Raw genomic sequence first — 25,284 nt, 5'->3', positions numbered from 1 at the left:
ACGAAATGGCAAAAAGGCAGATTTCAGAAAAACTGGAAAGACTTGTATGTACTAACTGATGCTGGACAAGTAAGCAGAAATAGAGAACATTGTATACAGCAATAGCAACATTGTGTAATAATCAACTATGATAGATTTAGCTCTTTTTTTTAAGCAATGAAATAATCCAAAGTAAATCAAAAGGACTCATGATGAAAGATGCTGTCCACATCCAGAAAAAGAATTATAGAATCTGAATGCAGATTGAAGGACGTTATTTCCATTTTTTTTCTTGTGGTTTCCCCCTCTTGTTCTGATTCTTTTTTTACAACATGACTAGTGTGGAGACATGATTAATATGATTGTATATGTACAACTTTTATCAGATGGCTTGCTATTTTGGGGAGGGAAAATTTGGAATCCAGAATCTTATAAAAGTGAATGATGAAAACTATCTTTTCATGTACTTGGAAAAATAAAATACTATTAAGTGAGGGAAAGTATTAAAAAAACTGAATTGATCTTAACTGGTCAACTTGATATTGAGAAGAGATCAATAGATATTTGATATTGGGGAGTTGCTAAGCAGTTAAAGAATATTTGGGAAGATACATTGATTGGAAACTTATGGGCAATAATATTAGGAAATCAGTCTCCCAATCTCCCAGAGTTGCCCTTGGAATCTTGAGGGGAGAGGTGGTATGTCCTTATCTGCCAGTAGAATAGAATTTGAAAGAGCACATGGGCTCTTGAGTTCACTCTTTCAAATTTATTCCCCTGGAAAACCGGGACACTAATACATTGTTGGTGGAACTGTAAATGGATGTAGCCATTCTGGAGAGCAATTTGGAGCTACATTCAAAAAGTTATCAGACTGTGCATATCCTTTGACCAGCAGTGTCCCTACTGGGCTTATATCCTAAAGAAATCTTAAAGGAGAAAATGGACCCACGTGTACAAAAATGTTTGTGGCAGCTCTTTTTGTAGTGGCTAGAAACTGGAAACTGAGTGGATGCCCATCAGTTGGGGAATGGCTGAATAAGTTGTGGTGTATGAATGTTATGGAATATTATTGTTCTATAAGAAATGACCAGCAGGATGAATACAGAGAGGTCTGGAGAGACTTATATGGATTAAGCGAAATGAGCAGAACCAGGAGATCATTGTACATGGCAATAACAAGATTATACGATGATAAATTCTGATGAATGTGACTCTTTCCAACAATGAGATGACTGATGCCAGTTTCAATGATCTTGTGATAAAAAGAGCCATTTGCACCCAGAGAGAGGACTGTGGGGACTGAGTATGGAACACAACATAACATTCTCACTCTTTTTGTTGTTGTTCACTTGTATTTTGTTTTCTTACTCATTTACTTTTTTATCTGATTTTCCTTGTGCAGCAAGAGAATTGTATAAATATGTTTGTACATATTGGATTTATCGTATATTTTAACATGTTTAACATATATCGGATTGCCTGCCATCTAGGGGAGGGGAAGGAGGAGAAAATCTGAAACACAAGGCTATGCAAGGGTCTATATTGTCAAATTATCCATGCATTTGTTTTGAAAATAAAAAAAAAATCTTTAAAAAGAAAAAAAAAAAGAATTTATTCCTCCAGAATCAATCATCCTTAGCTCTCCAATCTCCTGACACTCTACGTTCTCTCTGATCCAATTACTGATCAAACTTTCTTGATTCTATCAAGAAATGGGAACATCTCCTGAATCCTCCCATTCTCTTTTCTCATGTGGTTATTCACCAACTTCAGGCTCTCATCAACTCACAAATGCATTATTGCAACAACCTTGTAATTCTAATTGATCTTCCTGCTTGCTATCTCTCCTCTCTCTACTCTGTTCTTCACAGACTTATCAAAGTAATCTTTCTAAGTGTAAAGTTTCCTGCTTTTCTCGAAGGAAGGGATAGTTTCGGTTCTGCTTTCGTATGCCCAACACCCAGTCCGGCACCTAACAGCCGCTCCGTAAATGCTGTTAAATGAAATGGAATTGTTGGTGTCAGACCCTGAGTCCTCCTTCGAAAGTGTATCAAGATGTCACTGAAGACACAGGACGGTTGAATGGTTTTAAGCCAAGAATGTGCTTGCGATGTGCTTTTCACACTCTAGAGGCAAAGGGTGCGATATATTCGAAAAACCGTGATTGAAGATGCCCCGGGATCTCAGTCCCTTTCATGGCCACTTGGACCCCTGATGCTTTTAAGCAAAGTGGCTTGGGGAAGGACAGGGGAAGACAGAAGGGAAGAGACTTTGCAAGTTATCCAGAAGGTGCCAATGTGCGGGCATCCTGGATGTGGAGGAAGAAGGGGAGTGGAAGGAGACACGGGCTACTGCTGGGCTGTCAGAACCCAGTTAATAGATGTTGGAGGGGAAGGGCCCGGCATCTCTATGGAGGCTGCCCAGACTGGGTTGTCCACAGCATGTTGTGGTTTTTATCCAAATCTGTAGGACAAGGACACTCAAGGGGACAGGCGGCAGGCTTGGGAGGGGAGCTGCTTTTCTATTTGTGGTGCTCTAGAGAGCTTTAAAGTCAGCCAAAAAATATGCCCAGGGATATTCAGCTTTAGGAGCTGACCTTCTGAAGTGAAGGGGAAGGGCTGGATTGTCCACCAGATGCTGAGGGTGCATCCAGATCTGGGGAGAGACAAAGACAAGGGCTTGAAGGCTCAACTGTCTACCCAGAACATTGTACAAGGATGCCTGCCATGTAGTAGGTATTTTAGAAGGCCTTGTTGAATGACTAACTGATGGAATTAAGGGACTTAGATTAATGTCAGGAGTAGGGGAAAGGAGAGGTAGAAGTGTGTTCCCAGATCATGAAGTCTGCTCCTTGGGTAAAAGTAAGCCAGCTTGGGGGTGGGAGGATATGGATTTCAAGTCCCACATTGTGACTATAGGCAAATTATAACCTCTCTGGGTGCCAGATCCCTCAACCAAACCCTTTTACATGTGAGTAAACTGAGGCCCAAGGAGTTTAATTGACTCTCTGTCTCTGTTTCTCTGTCTCTCTCTCTCTTTTTATGTCTTTCTCTCTCTTTCCTTCTGTGTCTCTCTCTCTTTTCTCCCATTTCCTCTCTATTCATTGTTTCTCTTTTTCTCTTTCTGTCCCTCTCTTTCTCTCTCTTTCTGTTTGTCTCTGCTTCTTTCTCTCTTTCTCTCCTTCTATCTCTCTCTCCTTTCTGTCTGTTGTCTCTGTCTCTCTCTCTGTGTCTGTCTCTCTCTGTTTCTCTGTCTCTCTCATTTTCACACACATACAGACACACAGTGGTAATAAATATCAATAGTAGGTAGGATATTTGAAATCAACTCTTCCTGACCCCAAATCCAATGTAGTTGTATTTTTGTCTCTCAAGAATTAATCACTCTTGTATATCCTTCCTCCTTTTCTCTTTGCCCTGATCCTCATACATAGATGTATCAAAAGTAAGGGTCTTCCCTTATATGAGGGAAAATACACTGCACCTTAAAAATTGTTGCTTTTAGTATCATTGTTTGATTTCAAGCTCTTTGAAGATAGGGAATATCTTTTGCTTCTTTTTGTATCCCTAGTGCTTAGCATAGTGTCTGGCATACAGTAGGTGTTTAATAAATGTTTATCAAGTGTGTGGTTCTTTTCAACAATGAGATTATTCAGGCTAATTCCAATAGACTTGTGATGGAGAGAGCCATCTACATCTAAAAGGAGGACTATGGGGACTGAATGTGGATCCCAACATAGTATTTTCACTTTTTTGTTGTTGTTTTCTTTCTCCTTTTTTTCTCCCTTTTTGATCTGATTCTTTTTGTAGCATAATAATTGTGGAAATACATTAGAAGGATTGCACATGTCTAACCTATATTGGATTATTTGCTGTCTAGGTGAGGGGTGGGAGGAGGGAACAGAAGGTTTTACAAGGACAAATGTTGCAAACAATTTTTGCATGAATTTTGAAAATAAAAAGCTATTGTTTAAAAAATAAATGTTTATCGATTGATTGATTAAATCCTTCTGCTGTGGAGGATGCCCTAGTTCCATTGCAGGTATCCTTCACCTGCATGGGTACCTGCAATGGAACTGGGGCAGAAGATAGCCCAAGACATCGTCTCTGCCTTCATGAATCTTAGAGAAGATACCTTATGGACAAAAGAAAGAATATGATTCAATGGAAAAAACCACCAACCTGTCTTCTAGGACCTGGATTCAAATTCTGGTTCCAGCATTCATTATATTAAAGAAAAATAGAGTTTGTTGTCTTTCACTCATGTCTGATGCTTTGTGGATCAGAGCACACCAGTACTGCCTATGGGATTTTCTTGGCAGAAAAACTGGAGCAACTTGCCATTTTTTTTCCCCAATAGATTAAGGCAAAGGATATATGACATGTCCAGTTCACACAGCTAACAAGTACATGAAGCTGAATTTGAACTCAGATCTTCCTGACTGCAGACCTAGGGTTCTATCCACTAAGCCACCCAGCTTACTGTGTTAAATGCAAGGGATAGAAAAGTGAGAAAGAAAAGATAGTACCTGCCCTCAAAGAGTTTACATTCTAAAGGAAGAAAAGGACATAGAAAAGGGAGGTGGAAGATTAGGTGAAAGGGTGTATGAAATGGTGTGAAGATGGCAGAAGAATGCTGGAGATCTGGAACCAGGCAAAGTTCGGCCATTATTAGTCTACCAGAGTCCGGAGTGGTTCACGGGTCAGAGTTCAATTTTCCTATGGGGTAGGGGAAGTTGGGAATGGTTAGAATGGAGGGAGGGTGGCCCCCGATATCACACTCTTTCTCGTTTCCAATTTTATTATCTCACAATGTATATGTTTTTATGTCTTTAAATCGTAGATTTTAGAATATAAACTACTAGAGGGCAGAGCCAGTTGGAGATTTTGACTTGGTACTTCTTTCTGTGCTTTACATAGCAGAAGGGGATTAATAAGGATCCATTGAATCCAACTAAATTCAGGCAAAAAGCTGATCACACAGTAGGCTCTTAATGAATATATGATTGGTAGCTATGGTTGAGTAAAGTCCATTAGCCCCGTGGTCAATCAGCAAGCAAATTAATCAATCAATCATTATTTATGGAGCACCTACTATGTGCCAGGCACTGTGCTATACCTTCTTCCTGTTCCCAGAATCTGCCCGCAAATTTCCTTCTCTTCTTGGGAAAGTAGAGGCTGGGGATGAGCTTTGAGGATATGCCGCTAAAGTAGCGCGTTACATGGTCTGTATCTATTCTTGGCTTTGCTTGGCACTAACTGGAAATCGGAATGTTACTGGAGAAGTGGCTGGCAGAGTCTGCCATCTGTAGCCTGGCACCTTGTATCAAGTCCTAAATGTAGAGCAAGAGAGGACATGAAAGATCACTGAATCCGGTGACTTACTCATTTTACAGATGAGAAAACGCAGGTCCTGTGAGAGGGTTAGACACTCCCTCCCAAGGACAACATGACCAAAAGGGGCTTTCAGAATCATTAAATCCTGCCTCATTGAGAAGATTGTCAAACATAGATCCAGAGAAGGGAAATAGGGGAGACACCGTTGGGTCCTTAAACTCACAGATTTTGAGTTGAAAGGGACTAATCCAAGTCTGACACTTTCATTTCAAAGATAGGGAAATTGAGGTTCAAAGAGGTTATTAAATGACCGAGCTGAGATCTGACCCCAGTCCTAGTTCCACATCCATCCAAACCCCAAGAAGGCTGGGGTTCAAATGTAGCTTTTTTGATTTCTTATTAAAATTAACATCTGCATCATTTACCTTAGGGCTGCTACTTTGTGCCTCCTTAGAGGCAGGGAAGATCTCTTATTTTCTTTCTATCCCCAATGTCTGGTATACAGCAGGTGCTTAATAACTGCTTATTGACTAATTGACTAAAGAAACGTAACAGAACTAATCAGTTATAGAGATGGGGACCATGGCTACTATCTCCTGATACTTAGTTTCAGGGCTCATTAAAGTGCAGATAAATCAGAGAACACAGATTTAGAGCTGGAAGCTAACCTACTCTCTTCTCTTTTTACAGATTGAGGAAACCAAAGGAGGATCCTGTGGTCAGGGATTTAGCTTCCAGAGATGGTTGGTTAGGTGGCACCATAGTGCACATAGTGCTCGAACTGGAATCAGGAAGAATCATCTTCTTGGGTTCAAATCTGACCTCAGACACTTCCTAGCTGTGTGACCCTGGATGAATCACTTCACCCTGTTTGTCTCAGTTTCCTCATCTGTCAAATGAGCTGGAGAAGGAAATGGCCAACCATTCCAGGATCTTTGCCAAAAAAACCCCAATGGGATCAAGAAGAGTTGAACATGATAGAAAATGATTGAATAAAAAGGTCTTTAGAGCCCATCCAGCCAACTGAAACTCAGATTCTTAGGGTGATAAATTTTTAGGGACTTCAGAGGTCCCATTTATCCTTTCCCTCATTTTCCAGATGAAGAAACTGAGGTCTAGGGAGGTAAGTGGTCATTTAGGAGTTCAGAAACATTTCTTTAGTGTTTACTATAAGTCAGCCAATATGCTAAACTCTGAAGATTCAAAGAAAGTCCTTTCTCTCAAGGAACTTTTTTTTTTTTTTTTTTTGCCTGAGGCAATTGGGTTAAGTGACTTGCCCAGGGTCACACAGCCAGGAAATGTTAAGTGTCTGAGACCAGATTTGAACTCAGGTCCTCCTGACTTCAGGGCTGGTGCTCTATCCACTGCACCACCTAGCTGCCCCTCTCAAGGAATTTCTAATGGGGAAGACAATATGCAAACAGCTAAGTATGTACAACATACGAGAGGAAGATTTTGAACTCGGGTCTTCTCTCCGCACAATCAGTGACATTGTCCCCCACCCCCATCTTCTCTCCTTCAAAATAAACATTCCCTCTTCCTACAAGGGTGACTGCTTCATAGGACACGGTTTCCTTTCAAATAAAAAGTACCAAAAAAGGGTTTCTGAGGGAGCAGATTTAGGTTTTTGATATTTTTATCAAAGATCAATAAACTGCCTAATCAGCTGAGATTCTGCAGCTGCAACCAATTATCCTCCGCGGGAACAAGCTCACACCCTCTCCACAAGGTCTTCTTGAAGCTGAGAAAAGCAGAAGAGAGAGGAGGCGGCTGACCAAGGTCACCCCCGGCAGCCCCCACCGAGTGTTCGCCTTGCCTCGGAACACTTGACTTGTTCCTGCCCGTGTTCCACTTTGTGGCCTCCCTCCCCCGGGGACAGGGTTGGCAGCTGGTGGGTAATTACATAAGCCATCCGCTCTCCAGGGTCAAACACCACTTTCAAAGTCCCCTTCTTGGAGCGCCACGGTGCGAAGACCATTTATTGAAAGAGGAAAGAGGTCAGCCCATGGACAGGGCCGGCCCACACTCCACTTACGGGGACCACAGCGGGAGATGGGGGCCATTTTCAGGTCACTCTCTTCCTGTAGATCAAAACTCTATCCAGAAAGAAGGCAGTGAGTGATCGGAGTCTTGAGAGCTATTAAGGGTCCTGAGGGACTCTCTAATTACAAACCTCTCATTTTACCGAGTAGATTCTAAGGTGTCGAGTCCTAGATTGAAGTTCAAGGTCTTCATTTTACAGATGAGAAAACTGAGGCTCCTGAAAATTGGTCTATCTGTCCAGCTGAGATTTAGCAAAACTGAAGGGAGCAGAAAGCAGACTTTGAAATGTCAAAGTTAGGAAGGAAAGTTTCCATTCCTTCGAAAGAGGCTGGGCTGTGAAGAGCTCAATTGCATTTAAGGTTCGGGTTTGGGTTGGGCCCGTGGAAAGACCATTGAGAGAATGGACTCGCCTCCACGGCACACGTTGGATTCGGACTTTGGTTTCCAGACTGTTCAGCAGACTCCAGTAGGAGTCTGGGAAATGTACCTGGCTGAGTCAGAGATGATCCCCATAGACAAAGGTGAAGGCTTTCCTTAGGGGAACTTGCTCTAACAAGAAAGCTGCTCGTGAAAGAGAGTCTCATCTATATTTTTTTACCATGTTTAACATATATTGGATTATGTGCCATCTAGGGGAGGGGAGGGGAAGAGGCGCAAAATTGGAACACAAGGTTTTTCAATGTTGAGAAATTCTCCTTGCGTATGTTTTGAAAATTAAAAAAAAAAAAAACCTGAGGCAGTTAGGTGGCGCAGTGGATAGAGCACCAGCCCTGAAGTCAGGAGGATCTGAGTTCAAATCTGGTCTCAGACACTTAACACTTCCTAGCTGTGTGACCCTGGGCAAGTCACTTAATTCCAATTGCCTCAGGGAAAAAAAAATTAAAACTTCAATAAAAATAAATTTTAAAAAATTTGAAAAGGAGAGCGGATTTCTCACATTTCGTGCCCGAAGATGACAAACCTGTGATCCAAAGTCAAAGAGGAGAAGTTTCTGCCGATCGAGGGGAAGGGTCTTTGAATGGAGCACTGTAACACTTTAGCTAAAGAGAGCATGAGATCACTCAGCAGAGTCGGATTTTTAAAAAATGCTGCTGCCCAATGAAGAGGAAGTCCAGAGGACTTATCTGTCCCACAAAGATGCCATTCCTTGCAAAGAACTTAGCAGCTAGATGAAATGCCCAGCCTGGCAGCAGCTGTCCACAAGAACATGAAATTAGAGGGGCAGCTAGGTGGTACAGTGGATAGAGCACCAGCCTTGAAGTCAGGAGGACCTGAGTTCAAATCTGGCCTCAGACACTTAACACTTCCTAGCTGTGTGACCCTGGGCAAGTCACTTAACCCTAATTACCTCCTCAGCAAAAAAAAAAAAAAAAAAAAAAAAAAAAAAAAAAAAAAAAATCATGAAATTAGAGGTTTAAGGCTCCTCATTCTGCAGATGAACTTGTCCAACATCACACAGGTAGTATGTAGCAGAGGTCAGGATTTAAATCCATATCTTCTGGATCTAAGGGTCAGCTAGGTGCATAGAATGCTAAGCTTGGAGTCAAGAAGATTCCTCATCCTGAGTTCAAATTTAATACTTACTGTCTGTGACCCTGGGCAAGTCACTTATTTCTGTATGCCTCAGTTTCCCCATATGTAAAATGAGCTGGAGAAGGAAATGGCAAACCACTCCAGTGTGTGTGTATGTCTCACACAAAGGATAATTTGTTCATTCATTTATTCAACAAAGATTTATTAAGTACCTGCACTTATTAAGCATCTCCTGGCTCTAGGTGTTGTACTAGGTACCAAGGATAATAATGGTTAGCAGTTTTAGAGCACTATTAGTTTTCACAAATATTATCTTTTTTTTTTTTTTTTTTTTTTTGCTGAGGCAATTGGGGTTAAGTGACTTGCCCAGGGTCACACAGTTAGGAAGTGTTAAGTGTCTGAGGCTGGATTTGAACTCAGATCCTCCTGACTATACCACCTAGCTGCCCATATTATCTTACTTTGATTCCCACAACCCTGGAAGATAGGTACTATTATTATACCCATTTTTATGATAAGGAAACTTAGGCAGATAAAGGTTAAATGACTTGGCCCGAACTACACAACTAGTAAGAGTTTGAATCCAATGAGAACTCAGGTTCAGTGCTCTATCCATTATGGAGCCCTCTAGCTGCCAATGCTATCTGCTGCATTAATTAGATTGTGGGCTCCTCAATTAATTGCAGAGCCAATCTTTTGCCTTTCTTGCATCCCCAGAGCTCAGCATAATGACTAGCACATAGTAGGTGTTTAAAAATGTTTATTGATTAGCAGACTGTCAATTTTGTTGAGTCATTCTCAATCATGCCCAAATCTTCATGACTCCATTTGGGGTTGTCTTGGCAAGGATACTGGAGTGGTTTGCCATTTCCTTCTCCGGCTTATTTGACAGATGAGGAAACTGAGGCAAATATAGTGAAATGACCCGTCCAGGGTCATACAGCTGGGACGTATCTGAGAGCACATTTGAACTCAGGTCTTCAATCCTAGTGCTCTCTGCACTATGGCACCACCTAGCTGCTCTTTGAGACAAAAATAATCTTGCTTTCAAGGAGTTTACATCCTAGCGGAGAAATACAATATGTATAACTGTCCTGAGGATTAAATACAAAATAGACACAAAGTAGTCACCATGGCTCAGTGCAGAGTGGAGAGAGGAAGGCCTGAGTTCAAATTCTGCCTCTTGGGCTGTATGACTATGGACAAGTCTCATTTAATGTTCAGACAAGAGGCACATGGCTTACAATACTACCTCCCATACTCCTGCAGCCAAACCAGTCTAAAATGTAATTGGGAAATGTTTAACAAGATAAATAAAAAGATATATAAAATATAAAAAATATATTAAAAGATATATATATATTCTTTATATGTATGCGTGTAAATATATATGTAAATATATGTTCATGTAAATATATATGCGTGTAAATATGTGTGTAAATATATATGCGCATAAATATATGTGCATGTAAATATATATGCGTGTAAATATATGTGTGAATATATATGTGTGTAAATATATATATGCATGTAACTATATATGTGTGTAAATATATATGCATGTAACTATGTGTGTAAATATATGTGTGTGTAAATATATATGCATGTAAATATATATATATATATATATAAACATTGCCTTTTAAAACTTATCCAATATGTGTCCCTAAAGGAACCTTGTGTACATATTAGCGGTCCCCATTTATATCCAAGTTTGACATCTTGGCTCTTAGAACCTCTCCATGGTTCCGAGAGGATGTCAGCCTGACCCAGTAGCCCAAATGTCCTTACCCAGAATGTTCACAGAATCCTTAATTCTCTTAAGGGAAAGTATTTTCTTGGGGGGGGGGCATTAGTACTAGGGGAAAGAGATCAGGAAAGACTCAAGTTGTGGAGGACATTTAATTCTAGGTCGGAAGAAAGCCGGGAATTTTAGGAAGTGGGGGGAATGGATGAGAGCATTCTGGGTATGGGGCCGGGAAGATGGAATAGTATAAGTGAGAGAAAAAGTATATTCCCTGCTGCTAGGGAATGAAGAGGAATAATAAGGTTCTTGGGATAGTAATCTAGACACCTTCCCACCCCCAATTCTGCAGAAAAATGTGGCCCAGAAAGGAGAACGAGACTTCTCTGGGCTCAGGCTCTGTCTTCCCCCTCCCATTTTCTGCAGTGAGAAGTTGCCCTTCCCACAAGTCTTCAGGCGGGGTGGGTGTAGGAGAGAGCCACGTGCTCTGACTGGTTGACATTTCAAAAGGCAATCTGAGGACCCTTTCTCCAAGGAGGACAGCCTTCATTCTGGGCTCAGAACTTAAGAGGGACAGGGCGATGACCATCTGGTGACTCCTGCTTAGTATGATGGGAAGAACAATGGATTTAGAGCCAGAAGTCTCGGGTTCAAATCCAGCCTGTGACATTTATTGTCTGTGTGATCTCACGGAGGAGCCTTACATCTCTGGACCTCCTTTTTCTCATCTATAAAATGGGGATAATAATAGCACAGCATCTACCTCCCTGGGCTGTATTAGGGAATCAAATGAGAAATGGAAAAAACATTGCAGACTTTAAAATGCTTTAGAATGCCAGTGATGATCATAATTCAGCTCAAAAACCCACCTCTGAGGGGCAGAGAGATGGTGCAGTGGATAGAGCACCAGCCCTGAAGTCAGGAGGACCTGAGTTTAAATCTGGCCTCAGACACTTAATACCTTCTGGCTGTGTGACCCTAAGCAAGTCACTTAAACCCACTTGCCTCAGCAAAATCAAATCAAACCTACCTCTGACATTTGTTAGCCATATAACCCTGAAAGTCAGCCAAGTCAACCCTGAAAGGCAGAAGTCTAGTTCTCCCTAAAGGAGGAAAACTTAAAAAAAAAACATTTAGAGCTAATTAGAATGAATTTTTGAATTTTAGAATTTTAATTAGAATGACTCAGATACTGAGATCCCCTGGGCAAGCTACTTACTCTCTGAGGCTCAGTTTTCTCATCTGGAAAATGGGAATGATAACAATATGGATCTCATAGGGTTGGCACATGCTAACATTTAATAACAATTCTGAAAATTATTTTCTTACCTATTAAATATTTATTCTATCTCAAAATTGTTATGGGAAAAATGTCCTTAAATCGTCAAACTTGAACCACACTTGGACCACAGACTCTTACATCTGGAGCTGGACCTCACAGGCTCCTTTTACAAGTGAGGAAACTGAGTCCCAGAGAGATAAAAGAAAGTCCCCCTGGGTTAGGATTTGAATCCGGGTCCCAAGGCTCTAAATTCGGCTTCTTTCCACTGCCTCCTTCCCCCTCCTTTTGAGTTAAGGTGAGAAATGGCTCCTGCCAAGTTTGGCTTTCAGAGCATTGTGCTCAGAGACCAAGCATCTGTCACCTGAGGAGAAATGAGCCCTCATTCGACTGCCGGGGAGTCTGCAGCAGACCCAAAGGACAGCGGCCAGCAAGTTGAGTCTATGAATAATTTCCCCGTTGACAGATTGCTATTGTCAAAGCCTAAGAGCCTTGGCTGGTGCCCTCAGGAACAAACTTTGGGCCGATCCCGAGATGCCCTGGGGCATGTGTCCCCCCATCATGTGCATTCTAGAAAGCAGGGTTCTAGCACGGTCAGCTACAGACTGAGCATCTCTTCTCCAAGGGCACTGTTAGACAATTTTAAGGAGTACAGAGACAGACAGACAGACAGACAGAGGGACAGACGGACAGAGACACAGAGAAAAAAATAGAGGACAAAGACAAATTGACATCAGCCCCCAAATAGACATAATAAATATTCTTCTCCTTTAGTATTTTATTTTGGAGAACCAAAGAGCCTTTTTTCTGGATCAAGCGTGTTTCTATTGTCCAAGGTATCCTCACGGGCAGCTGGAGTGATGAAAAATATTTGAATGCCTATAAACTGTCTCCCAGGACTGGCAGAGCGGAGGGCAGTGAATGCAGAGATAATGATTCCCGGTTTCAAGTGCCCTTCGCCATTAATAATCTGCCCCCCCCCCAACTCTGGACCCAAGAATTGGCTTTTGAGAAAGATTGCTGTCTGCTGGACACGCCGTTAATGGGGGGCCGGGCTCGGGCTCAGTCAGGAAGCGGAACCGCCAGCTCCAAGCGGCGTCTGAGTGGGCTTTGCTTTTCAGTGCCCGGCTTTCCCGAGGAAGGCAGCAGGCAGAGGCTGCCGGCTTGTGGATGCCATCACGGGTCCTTCTCTCCTCCTCGCCCTCTCCCTTCCCATTCCCTCCCCTTGCCAAGGACTTACTTGAGCTGTCGGGGTTCACAGTCCACGCCCGGCAACAGGAGTCTGGCGGCCTGGCGGACGTCGTCACTGTCCATGGAGAAGCTGCGTCGGTGACTAGCGTGAGCCACGGCCACTCGGATCCATTCCATCAGAGGGGGCAGCACGAGGAAGGGCCTGGAAGGGACAGGAGGGGGAGGCGGGCCGTGAGCACTGGCATTTCTAAGTCCGGGCACATCCCAGGGGGCGGCGAGGGCCAGGAGGATCACTTCTCAGCCTCCAGTTCCCCCGTGGCCTGGAGCTCCATTTCCTGGGGCCCCGTGGGCCTCAGACACAGGAGCAGAATACAGATGCGGTCTATCGGGAAGACCGCTGAGTCTGAAAATATCTTCCTCCTTGTGTTGCTGTGACAGAGCCCACTCCTTCCCCTCCCTCCTCCTGCCTCTTCACTGGTTCCCCGGTTGCTTCCCTTCTACCTTTCTCTGGAAACACAGGCAGCTTGTCTCTGGCCTTAGGGCTCCTTCCTTCCATCCCTGCCAAGTAGGTTTCCTCTTTCTCCACCGATTCCCATCAGTTTCTCTTCACCTCGCTCTCATTCCTTCCCAGGGCCCATCTCCCTGCTTTCTCCTAGTCCGATGAGCTCTCTAAGCTAGAGCCATCAGCTTGCCGGGATAATTTGTGGGTGATAAAACACCTGACATCATCTCTATCACACACACACACACACACACACACACACACACACACATATATATACCCACACACATATTTACACATATGTATATACTCATCTGTCCATCTATCTATCTACATGTCCTTCTATCCATCCATCGATCTATTTATCCACCTATCTATCTGTCTGTCTATCTAGTATGTAATCCATCCATCCCATCAATCCCATCTGTCTGTCTATCTAATCCATCCTTCTATTTATTCATTTCATGTGTCCATCCATCCTGTCTTTCTGATTCATTCATCCCATCTAACCATCTATTTGTCTACTTAATCCATCTATCCCATCTATCCACCCATCTATCTATCTAATCCTCCTATCCATGCATTATCTATCCATCTATCTACCTACCTATCTTTTTTTTATCTAATCCATTTCTCCATCTATGCATCCATTCAACCATCTGTTTATCTAATTCATCCATCCATCTATCTATCCATCCATCCATCTAACTATCTATTTAGCTATGTAGCTATGATACCATGGAGAGCTCTTTGGATTTAAAACGGGAAAATCTGGATTCCAATCCGACACTCCCACATACCCACTGTGTGACCTTGGATGAGTCACCTCTAAAATGGAAGTATTAGACAAAACGAGCTCTGATGTTTAGCTAGAGTTCTTTGATTCATGATCCTGAATCCCATTGCCTCCCTGAGTATCCTCATCTGTAAAATGAGAATGTTGGACTCCAGGGCCTCTGGGGTCCATTTGGGTCCATCCCTCTCAATTTATATGCAAGGACTTGCCTGAGGTCACATTGTTAGTAAAAATCAATCATATGGGATTTGGGGGGAGAGCAGGTGAGAACAGTGTTTATGTGTCATGGCCATATGAGAAGAAGACAATGTGGTTTAGTGGTTAGAGAGAAAGCCTCAGGGTACAATGGTCTGGGCCCAAATCTTGTCTCTGTCATAACTGACCGTGTGCCCTCCACATATGACTTGACCTCTCAAAGCCCTGAAAAATCCTAAATTAGACTTTGGCTCATTAATCTGGCTGACTTAGTCTAAATTAATCTTGGACCAGTCACCAATCTTAATCAACAGAGGATCAATAGAATCAAAGATCTTAGAGCTGTAGGGAACCTTTTAGTCCACTGCCTCTATTTTACAGATGAGGAAACAGAGGCTCAGAAAAGTTAAGAGATTTTAGGACTTGCAAAGAGAGCAAAAGGAAGAAGTAGGATTCAAACTCAGCCCTTCCAACTTCAAATCCCATGCCTTTCCCACTGTACCATGTATGATGGGAGTTTCCTCCAATGGATGATCCATCTAGGTCATGACCAAAGGTCTCATGCTGGGGACCAGTGCTCTGCATTGGGGGAGTGGGCTGTTGAGGTCTCACTACCTTCTACTCCCTGAGTATGCAGGCTGCTAAATCCTAGGTCTCCAAAGCATAGCCCGCCATGCTAAATAGCTAATGCGTCCCTTCAAAAGCCAATGTTCTAAGGCCAGAGCACCCCCAGCAGACATTCCCATTATAAAACAAAGTGCCAGCCAGTCTCATTCTGCCTTTTATCTTCCCTTTCATGCCTTTTTTCCTTTCCTTTCTAATTTTCTCAAGGCAGGAACAAAAGGTGACTTTGCTGATGGGATCCATGGTGGCTGGTGCTAGTTCAGATGGGGGACATCCCCAACCCCCAGGAACGGGAGGGAGGTTGGCTGTGACTGGAGGTCTCATTTTCTTTCAGCCTCCAGCTAGCCCTTATCTTAAGGTCCCATGATATGGGCCAGGAGGGCAAGGAGGAAGGTAAATGGCAGCCATCAAAGTCTCACGACGCCGTACACTGACTCAGCTCCTTCAGGGGCCAGGTCCCTAATGGCAGCAGGGAGGCCTGGGAAGGCAGGTAGAAGACCAGGAAGGGGGAAGCCCAGGGGAAGGGGAAGACCTTTGGCCAAGGTCCCTTTGAGCTGAAGGGACACCATGGGCCATTTAGATCAAGCCCTTCCTTTTACAGATGAAGATCCTGAGGTCCAAGAACCCCAGAGCTGGTATTTGATCTCAGGTCCAACAGAAGAAGGCCATTTAACCCAATCCCGAGAGAGGGACTAGGATTGTTGGGTGGAGGCTAGCTATAGAGGCTATGTTGGGTTCAGAGGCCAGACAAACTTGCTAAGGATGAGAAGAGGCAGAGTGACCAATTCCTGGGTATGTCTGAGTCTTGGTTCTAGGAATTCAGAACATCGTCAAGCTTGGTCCCAGGCTACTGGACTATACCAAGCAAATATAGTATTAAATAACAATATATCAATATATCAATATCCTCCTAGGTGCAAGGTATTGGGATGTCCTCAAGGAGCTTCTGTTCCACTTCTTTATCTGCTGTTGTGGAGACAGCAGATAGACTTCAGAAGACCCGAATTCAAATCCAGACCTCCTTAGTCTCTTACTAGCTTTGTGTCTCTGGGCAAGTCACTAGACTTGGTTCAGCCTCAGTTTCCTCTTCTGTAAAATGGGGATAATCATAGTACCTATGTCCCAGGACTACTGCAAGGGTCAAATGAATTAACATATGGAAAGCCCTTTGCAAACCTCAAAGCTATATCAATGCTAGCCGTTATTGTTGTTATTATTTATTATATAATTAATTGATTATATCACAATTATATTATTAATCATAATACATTAATGACATTATAATTAATTCTATTATATTAATAATAATCATTAATTCCCTCTACAGACCTGCCAGATGCCTCAAATTCCATGGATCCTTTCTTGTCCCTAGTCCTGATTTTCCGGGGTCTCGAGACAAGCCTTCCTTTTCAAGTCCTCGTCTGCCCGACCCTATCTCGCAGGAAAACCTTGACCTCTTATTCCAGTTGGGTTGGTTTCCCGCTCCATGCCCCCAAGGATTCTGTGATCATCCCTGCTCCTGCTACTCCTTCTCTATCTCTCCTGCCTTCCTGAGGCTCGGCTCAATTTCTACCTCATTCACATTAAATTCTCCTCCATTCCATATCATGACCCAGACGGACTGCTCCCGGTCCCTCGGCCCACCACACCTGGCTGCCTTTAATAGCAAAGAGTACAGCGGAGATAGCGCAGCCAGGACAGACCGAGATTACCACGGAGCGGAGTTATCACCTCTCCTCAAGATAGCGTGTGCGCACAGTAAATGCCTATCGATTGGGAACCGTATTGAATCTGCCTGGTTCAGGTCAGCAAGACCCATAACTGCCCTCAAGTCCTCACTCTGGGTAATAATGGGCTTGGCTCTTGTCCCAACATGCCTCAGGCTTCCCAGCTTGGTTTACTTTGCACATATGTACACACACACACACACACACACACACACGGGAGCTAAGCTTTGTTTCGTGTCCTGAGACCATCCTGGTCCCTCTGCAGAGCACCCAGGGGTGAGGATAGAGGACCACAGTCACCTGCAAGTTCTGTCACTTAACTAATGGAACTTATGATCTGCCTTGGTGGAGGAGGGGAAGGGGGGAGAAGAGATGCAGTTTAGTGTCTAGGTCTTGCCTTTCTTTAAGCTGACCTCTCTCATTGCTACCTGACCCCCAGGATGGAGACTTTCCTCTTAGAAACCTCTCTCTCTCTCTCTCTCTCTCTCTCTCTCTCTCTCTCTCTCTCTCTCTCTCTCTCTCTCTCTCTCCTTCTCTCTGTGTGTGTATGTCTCTTTTTCTCCCTTTCTTTCTATCTTTTTCTTTCTCTTTCTCTCTCAGTCTTTCTGTCTCTCTCTCTCTTTCTCTTTCTCTGTTTCTTCCTCCTCTCTTTTTTCTCTCTGTTTTTCTGTCTCTTCTCTGTTTGTCTCTGTCTTTCTTGCTTTCCCTCTCTCTTCTCTCTCTCTTCCTCTTTCCCTGCCTCCTCCTTTCTCTGTCTCTGTTTTCTCTCTGTCTTTCTGTCTCTGTCTCTTTCTCCTCTTTCTGTCTCTCTGTGTGTTTCTCTCTGTCTCTCTCTTTTTCTCTCTGTTTTTCTGTCTTACTTTCCCTCCCTCCCTCTTCTCTCTTTCTCTCCCTTTCCCTCCCTCCCCATTTCTCTTTCTCTGTCTCTGTTTCTCTGTCTCTGTCTCTTCTCTCTGTCTGTCTCTTTCTCTCTGTTTCCTTTGTCTGTTTCTCTCTGTGTCTCCTCTCTGTCTTCTCTCTCTTTTGTTCTGTTTTTCTGTCTCCTCTCTCTATCTCTCTTTCTCCTGTCTTTCTCTCTTGCTTTCCCTCCCTCCCCTTCTCTCTTTTCCCTCCTTCCCACTTCTGTCTGTCTGTCTGTCTGTCTCTTCTCTCTGTTTCTCTCTCTCTTTCTCCTCTCTCCGTCTCTGTTTCCTCTCCCTGTCTGTTTTTCTCTCTGTCTCCTCTTTTTCTGTCTTCTCTCTCTTTTTTCTGTTTCATCTCTCTAACTTTCTTTGTCCTGTCCGTCTCTGTCTTTCTCTCTTGCTTTCCCTTCCTCCTCCTCCTTCTCTCTCTCTCCCTCCCCCTCTGTGTGTCTATCTCCTCTCTCTGTCACTATTTCTCCTCTCTCTATCTCCTCTCTCTGTCTGTGTCTGTGTCTGTCTGTCTGTCTGTCTGTCTGTCTCTCTCTCTCTCTCTCTCTCTCTCTCTCTCTCTCTCAGAGGTCACTCTTTCCCTGCCCCCTCAATCTCACATCCCAAACCCTCAGTCCCTCCCTCTCAGCAGCTGCTTTTCATGTCCAGTATCGGTCTACAAACCCCCCTGCACTGCTTGGATCACACAGCCCGTGTCTGATGATTCCAGGGGAAGAGAAAAACCAGACAATGCATGCAGGGTTCCCCTCTGCCAAGGCAGAAACCGAATCCCTGGATATGGAATCTTGGTCCCCCCAGTTTTCAGCATCCTCCCGGCTCCTCTATGGAACCAGAAGCTATCTCTTCTTTTGATGTCACTTTATTATTTCTATCACTTCTACCTCAATGAACCTTCGAGTTCATTAAATCCTTTGCTGAGTTCCTTTTTTCTTGGAGAAAAAACCCATCCATGGGCATACAAAGAAATAATTTTTCTTTTTATTTCCTTTCCCTTTTCTTTGAGGAGACAGAGGGAGGAGCAGGTAGGGTAGGAAAGTGAGGAGAGTCTTTCAGCTGCAGAATCTAGGAAAGCTGTCTATCATACAAACAACCAACTAATTAATCAATAAACATTTATTAAGCACCTATTATGTACCATGCTCTGTGCCAAGTACTAATTATATAAAGGAAAAATGGAATCAGACCCCCCCCCAAAGAGCTTATATTCTAATGGGGAAGACAACAGATAAATGCCTAAATATGTGTGAACCGGATGCAAAATGAGAGGTCTCATGGTGGAGCGGATATACATCCAGGCTTGAAGAAGGAAGACCTGGGTTGATTATAGGACCATAGCTTTGGAGTTTAGAAGGACCTTGGAGTCTAACTCTTGCATTTTACAGATAAGGAAACTGAGGCTGAGAGGTCATGGCTTGACCACATAGCTCATTCCATCTGAGGTGAGATTTTTTTTAGCCTCACTAAACTCAATTTCAACAATCTCCCCTATGCCATCCTGCCTCAGACACAGTTGGCTGTTCTGACTGGGCAAATCACTTAACCTCAATGACCCAGAGAATGTTCTATGAACAGGAGTTGCAGAGAAGGGGCAAATCTGCGTTGGCCAGGAAACCTCTTCATCCGAGAGTTTCTTCCCATTGAATTCTCAGTTCCAATCTCTATCCCTATTCTTTTTTTTTTTTTTTTTTTTTTTGCTGGGTCAATTGGGGTTGTCATCTGCTCAGGGTCACACAGCTAGGAAGTGTTAAGTAACTGAAGTCAGATTTGAACTCGTGTCCTCCTGACTTCAGGGCTGGTGCTCTATCCACTGCACCACCTAGCTACTCTTCTAACCCTATTCTTTACAATAGCAATACAAGATAGGTTGGGAGCAACTGGGAACTGGAAGCGGAACCAAGACTCCAAGCAAATTGAGGCTTCCAAGGGATGGAGGTGAAGAGGGGGAGCATTCCAAGCATGGGGAACAAATGGAGAAGAGACATCTCCCTTTCTCACCTCCCCCATCTAGTTTCCTGTGAAGGTGGTGCTCCATGTCTTTCCTATTTTGTTCTGAAAGCCACGGTAGTGACTAGAAATTGGAGGAGGTCTGAGAAGGAGAATAACTCCCATTTCTCTATTGTCTTCATAAAACCCTCATAAAGGCAGCCAAGATAAGCAACAGGCATCAGGGGGAACAGCAAGGATAGAAGGATACGGCTCGAACGCTGATTTGGGGATTTATCTCCCGGGTGATTTGGAGCAAATAATTTCAAGTTCCTGCACCCCAGTTTTCATCTGTAAAATGAGGTGATTGGATTGGTGAATTTCTACGTTCCTTCTCTTAAGCCTACCATCATCCCTCGTGAACATGATATCCCTCGGAGTGGGAGTTTGTTCTAAGGATATAGATTTTAACCCATCTGTGCCGGCTGCTTTTGGGTGACTTTTGTTCACACCATCCCATAAACTTGACACAAAGCTGTGTGAGCCTGAATAAATCACTCAATTCCCATCTGCCTTCCTTTCTTCACCTGTGATATGGGGAAAAGAACAGCACATAATTCCCCAGATTATTGTGATGACTAAAATTTTGATGATGATGATGATGATGACCTTTCTCTCTCCTGACATTCTGAAGATCCCAACCTGTCATTCTTTGTCCCTTGTTGTGTGCCTAGCCCATCTACTCTTCCTATCAAACATTTCCCTGTTTTACAGATGAAGAAACTGAGGCACAGAGAGGTTATTAAGTGACTTGTCCAAAGTCATACAGTTAGTAAAGCAAGAATGTTGGAACTCAAATATAGGAAGTTTTTCCTGCCATTAGGACCCAATAACTAAAGTACTGAATTTAAACTTAGGAAGACCTGAGTTCAAATTCTACTTCAAAACACTTATTAGCTGTGTGACTCTGGGCAAGTCACTTTATTTCTTCATGCTTTGGTTTCTTAATCTGTAAAACGAGAGAATTAGACTCTAACACCCTTTCTAGCCATAAATGGAAGAAGCCCCAATTGCCTCGCAAAACAAAACAAAAAAACAAATAAATCACGATACTATGAAACTCTGCCCTTGCTATCTTCATGATCTAGGACAAATCACTCAATCCCTTCGAGCCTCAGTTTCCTCATCTATTGAACTAAATGTCCAACATGTTCAATAAAGATTTACTAGATTGCACGAATTGAATCATGTCTCTATTTTCCGGTCCTTTCCTTATTCTGCTGTTTTCTCTGGATGCTTTCCAGATCGGAGAGAGGGAATTAGAAGGTCAACAGCAATTTGAGCAATGCGCTAATTCCAGAGAAATAGGTAGTGGCAGAAAAAAAGGATAAATTGGTAGGAGAAAATATGTAGCTCTGGTTTCCATAGCAATACCCACTGTAATTACGTGACATCAGCATGCAAATAGAGGTTAGGGATAGAGGAATTCACTGCAGGCAGGGCAGGACCGCAGGGCTACCTGGGCCATCTGGAAACCTCTGGGAAGGAGCCTTTATTGGTAGTTTTCTGAATTCCTGAGGGTCGAGTGTCTTAAGCACTCTTCCCCTCTTTGCCTTTTCCAAATATCTAAGCATTGTGGGAGGAGATACACAAATCCGGCAGTGGATCTGTGACTCTGCTGATGTAGGTATTCCCTCCAGTGATGGAGATTGAAACCCACCTTGGGTAACTCATATTCGTGTCCCTCTATAGTTTTCTGGGGGAGGGATGGGAATGGGGATCATAGCTTAGAGTTGGAAGGGACCTTGAAAATCACTTAATCTTCATTTTATAAAGGAGTCAGATTTGGAAATATGAAATGAATACTCAAGGACACGTTGGTAGTATTCCAGGTGGGATTTGAACACAGGCCCTTGGATTTTAGAGCTAGCTCTCCAAGATGCTTCCTCTATTTCTCTGGATATCACCACACCCAGCCCATGGAACTATCTATGGTCCTAAAGGAGCTGTCCGTGGTGCCTTTGGAGTTGTCTATGGTACTCTCAATTCTCCTCATTTGACCAAGCATTTTTTGCTCGTACATTTCTTTGAAGATGGCCTTCATTTTGCCACGGTAATTCCTAATTTATAAAGCCATAGAGCTAGTTTGTGCTCAACATATCCCCCCTTCCACTATCCTTTTGGTGGGGGGTACTCATTTTTAACTTTTTCCCCTGAGACTGCAATGTGTTATACAACCATCTAAGGCCATCGGAAGATGGATTTTGTTTCAGGTAAACATCTGGTGTCATTAAAATACAATATCTCAAAGCAGTCCTACTTCCTTTTGTCCTTCTGTGCAGTTATGTGTCCAGCTCGCTATCTACTTGCAGTGTCTGTTCAAGGTATCTTATACCCTGGATAGGTATAAGAGCTTGATAGGTAGCCCATCCAGCTGTTTAGGATGATCTTTACAATCGACAATCTTCATCTACTTGTTTTTCCCAGTTGGATAGTTAGGTGAACTTTTCTGAGGAATTATGGGTCTCATCCAGGATGCTCCGCAATGTTCCAAGTCCAATAGGATCAACACAAATCTTTCTAAAATGCCAATTCTCTTATTTACTTAGATAATCAAGGCTTATTGATGATTCAGGACAACCATAGAGCTGTCCCAGAGTGGGTTTCCATTCACTACTGGTGTCAGCTTGGGGAGGAAGGGGGTTAGATCGTTCTAGTTCCAAATCATGATTTTATGATATAAAAATACTATAAATGAGAGAGAAGGGAGGGAGGGAGCTTCAGTCATTAGAGGTCTCCACATGGAGTTTGGACATTATAGAGGAGATTCCTGCCTCGGTGCTGGTTAGTCTAAGTGGCCCCTTTTGCTCTGAATTTTATAGTCCTATTTAGTTGAACCTAATCTTCTCTGGACCTGAGAATCAGATAACTGTTAGAAATATATCTAAAATAAGAGTAAATAGATCTGAATTAGGACTTGAGAAGGTTCTACTATGTGTAAAATATATGGGTTTTCAAGGTGCATAGACCTCATTGGATCACAGCTTTGGAACTAGAATGGACCACCTCATTTTACAGACAAGGAAACTGAGGTCCAGAGACTGGTTCAAAATCATACGTTGTGAAAGCTAAGATGTGAATTCAAGTTCTCTGTCTCCAATGTCATAATATTTTCCCACTATATTTTCTTTATATCTGTTTTGGTTGCTCCAAAGCCTTTCTCCATTTTTTCCCACCATGTTTCTGCTTTGTTCTAGACAGGTTGTGTGAAAAACTCTTATTCTGGAGTGCTTTAAGGCTCACAAAATGCTTTCTGCATAATAATTCTTAGGTATATAATTTATTGTTTCATTTTACTGTTGAAGAAACTGAGACAAAGGAGTGAAATGGCTCTCCCATGGTTACACATGGCAGAGCCAGGACGGGAACCCTCCTGGGACAGCAAGGCTAACCTTTATTCCATTATGTTGTGTCTCCTTCTCAAATTTAGTTGCTGGAGAGCTGAGTTCTGGATGAGTGAGGTGCGATTGTATTCACACACACACCTGCGCACACACACACACACGGACACACACTCACACATGCTCTTCAAAACAGAATGAGCAAATCCCACAATGCCCATTCATCAGACGGGGCTTCCAGGTGGCTGTTGCTCCCCTACATTTGAATCTACCTTCACAAGCATTGATTAAGCAGCCACTGCATGCAAAATGCACACATTTACAGTGTCATAAACTAAAGAGAAAACCCTTTGTATCAAAAAAATTGGGGTTCAAATCCTGTCTCTGACACATAATGGATGAGTGACTCTAGCTAAGTCGGCAGGTCTTGCATTGTAAATGACTGAGAATTTGATTTATCTGGCTTGGAGGAAGGAACTGCCACACAGGGAATGCCTTCTTTCATACAATTACCATTCTGGTTAACAAAAAAAGTATAAAAGCATCATGCTAATGCTTAAGGCACCAAAAAACTGAGCAGAAAGCATTCCTTTTCCTCAATTAGCTGTCATTCTACCGTAAACAGAAACAAATAGCTTCATATATATGTATATGTATATTTAATATATATTATATGGATAATAAATATACACATACACACAAATGTCTATCTATATTAATAAATAAATAAATATTAATAAGTAAATGTATAATAAACAATTACTGTGTTTATATGTGTGTATATACATATATACAGACATTTACGTGTATGTGTATAAAATTTGATAAGGGAGAGTCCTAATAATTAAGAGGATCAAGAAAGACTTCCTTAGGTGAATTGAATTGAACTTTAAAGGAAGCTAGGGAGCCAAAGAAGCATAAATGAAGAAGAAATAAATTTAGACATGGAGTGAAAGCTTGGAAGTGGGAGGTGGAATTTCAGGTTCAAGGAAGAGAAGACAGACCAGTTGGATTAGAATATGTGGGACACATAAAAGGGAGAAACCTGCAACAAAATCTGGAAATCACAACCTCCTGCTTCTCCAGGCTAACATTTCCTTCTTTTGCATCCAATTCAATGAATTGTATTTCCTATTAGAATGTATGTTGCTTGGGGCAGCTAGGTGGTGCAGTGGATAGAGTACTAACCCTGAAGTCAGGAGGACCTGAGTTCAAATCTGATCTCAGACACTTAACCCAAGTGTCACTTAGACCCAATTGCCTCAGGAAAAAAAAAAAAAAAGTTATGTTGCTTGAGAGCAGATACCATCTTACTTTTTTATGCCTGTCCCAGATTTTAGCACAAAGCTAGATCTACTGCAGAACCTTAATAAATGTTTATTCTTTCAGTAAATCTTTAGTTCAAAACTAGCTTAAAAAGGTCAAGGTCTCCCAAGCATCCAGTTGTCCCGATCTGTATCTGGTCACTGGACCCAGATGACCCTGGAGGGGAAAGTGAGGCAGGTGACCTTGCCCAGCCCTCCCTCACTTAAATCCAATTCATTTGCATGTCATGGCGTCCCCTCCCTGATATCAGGCTCCCTTTCCAGAACAAAAGACAAAAACTACGATGGTTCATTCAATATTCGAGCAAATATTTACCGAGCAACCACTCCATGCTTGGTCCTGACAGAAATACAAAGATAAACATTATTCTGTCCCTGACTCTAAGGACCAATAACCTAATAGAGGACATAAGTCACATACCAGGATGGCTCAAATAGGAAACAGAATGTAGTAAAGAGCTAAGAGAGGGAATGGAGAAACTGAGATGATAATTCAGAGGAGAAAGCAATCATTTCTGGCTGGAGGGAGATCCAAGAAGCTTCAAGAGGGAGGTAGCATCTGACCTGGCTATTTCCTCTCACCCTTAGAGAAGCAATTCATGAAGATGGCACAAAGGCCTTGTCTAGGATGGGCTAGATCATTTCCCCTCCCCCTAGTGCTTGCAATGGTCCTTTGCATACAGTTGGCCCCTAATAAATGCTTGCTCAAATGGCTCTGTCTATTCTATATTCTTTGCTGTCAGTCACATTTCCCTCCTAATATTGTTCTTCT

The 25,284-nt window shown here is 42.8% G+C and overlaps 1 protein-coding gene across 1 annotated transcript in view; it reads right to left on the bottom strand.

Moving 5' to 3' along the window:
* ABTB3 (ankyrin repeat and BTB domain containing 3) overlaps positions 1-25,284 on the bottom strand; it is a 329,205-nt gene that overhangs the window by 53,863 nt on the left and 250,058 nt on the right. Inside the window, 1 exon segment of the mRNA XM_051961527.1 lies at positions 13,158-13,310. Within this exon segment, the coding sequence (XP_051817487.1) occupies positions 13,158-13,310 (153 nt within the window).

This window comes from Antechinus flavipes, chromosome 5, assembly GCF_016432865.1.
Source record: "Antechinus flavipes isolate AdamAnt ecotype Samford, QLD, Australia chromosome 5, AdamAnt_v2, whole genome shotgun sequence".
Taxonomy (NCBI): Eukaryota; Metazoa; Chordata; class Mammalia; order Dasyuromorphia; family Dasyuridae; genus Antechinus; species Antechinus flavipes.
This window is presented reverse-complemented; position numbering and strand designations above follow the sequence as displayed.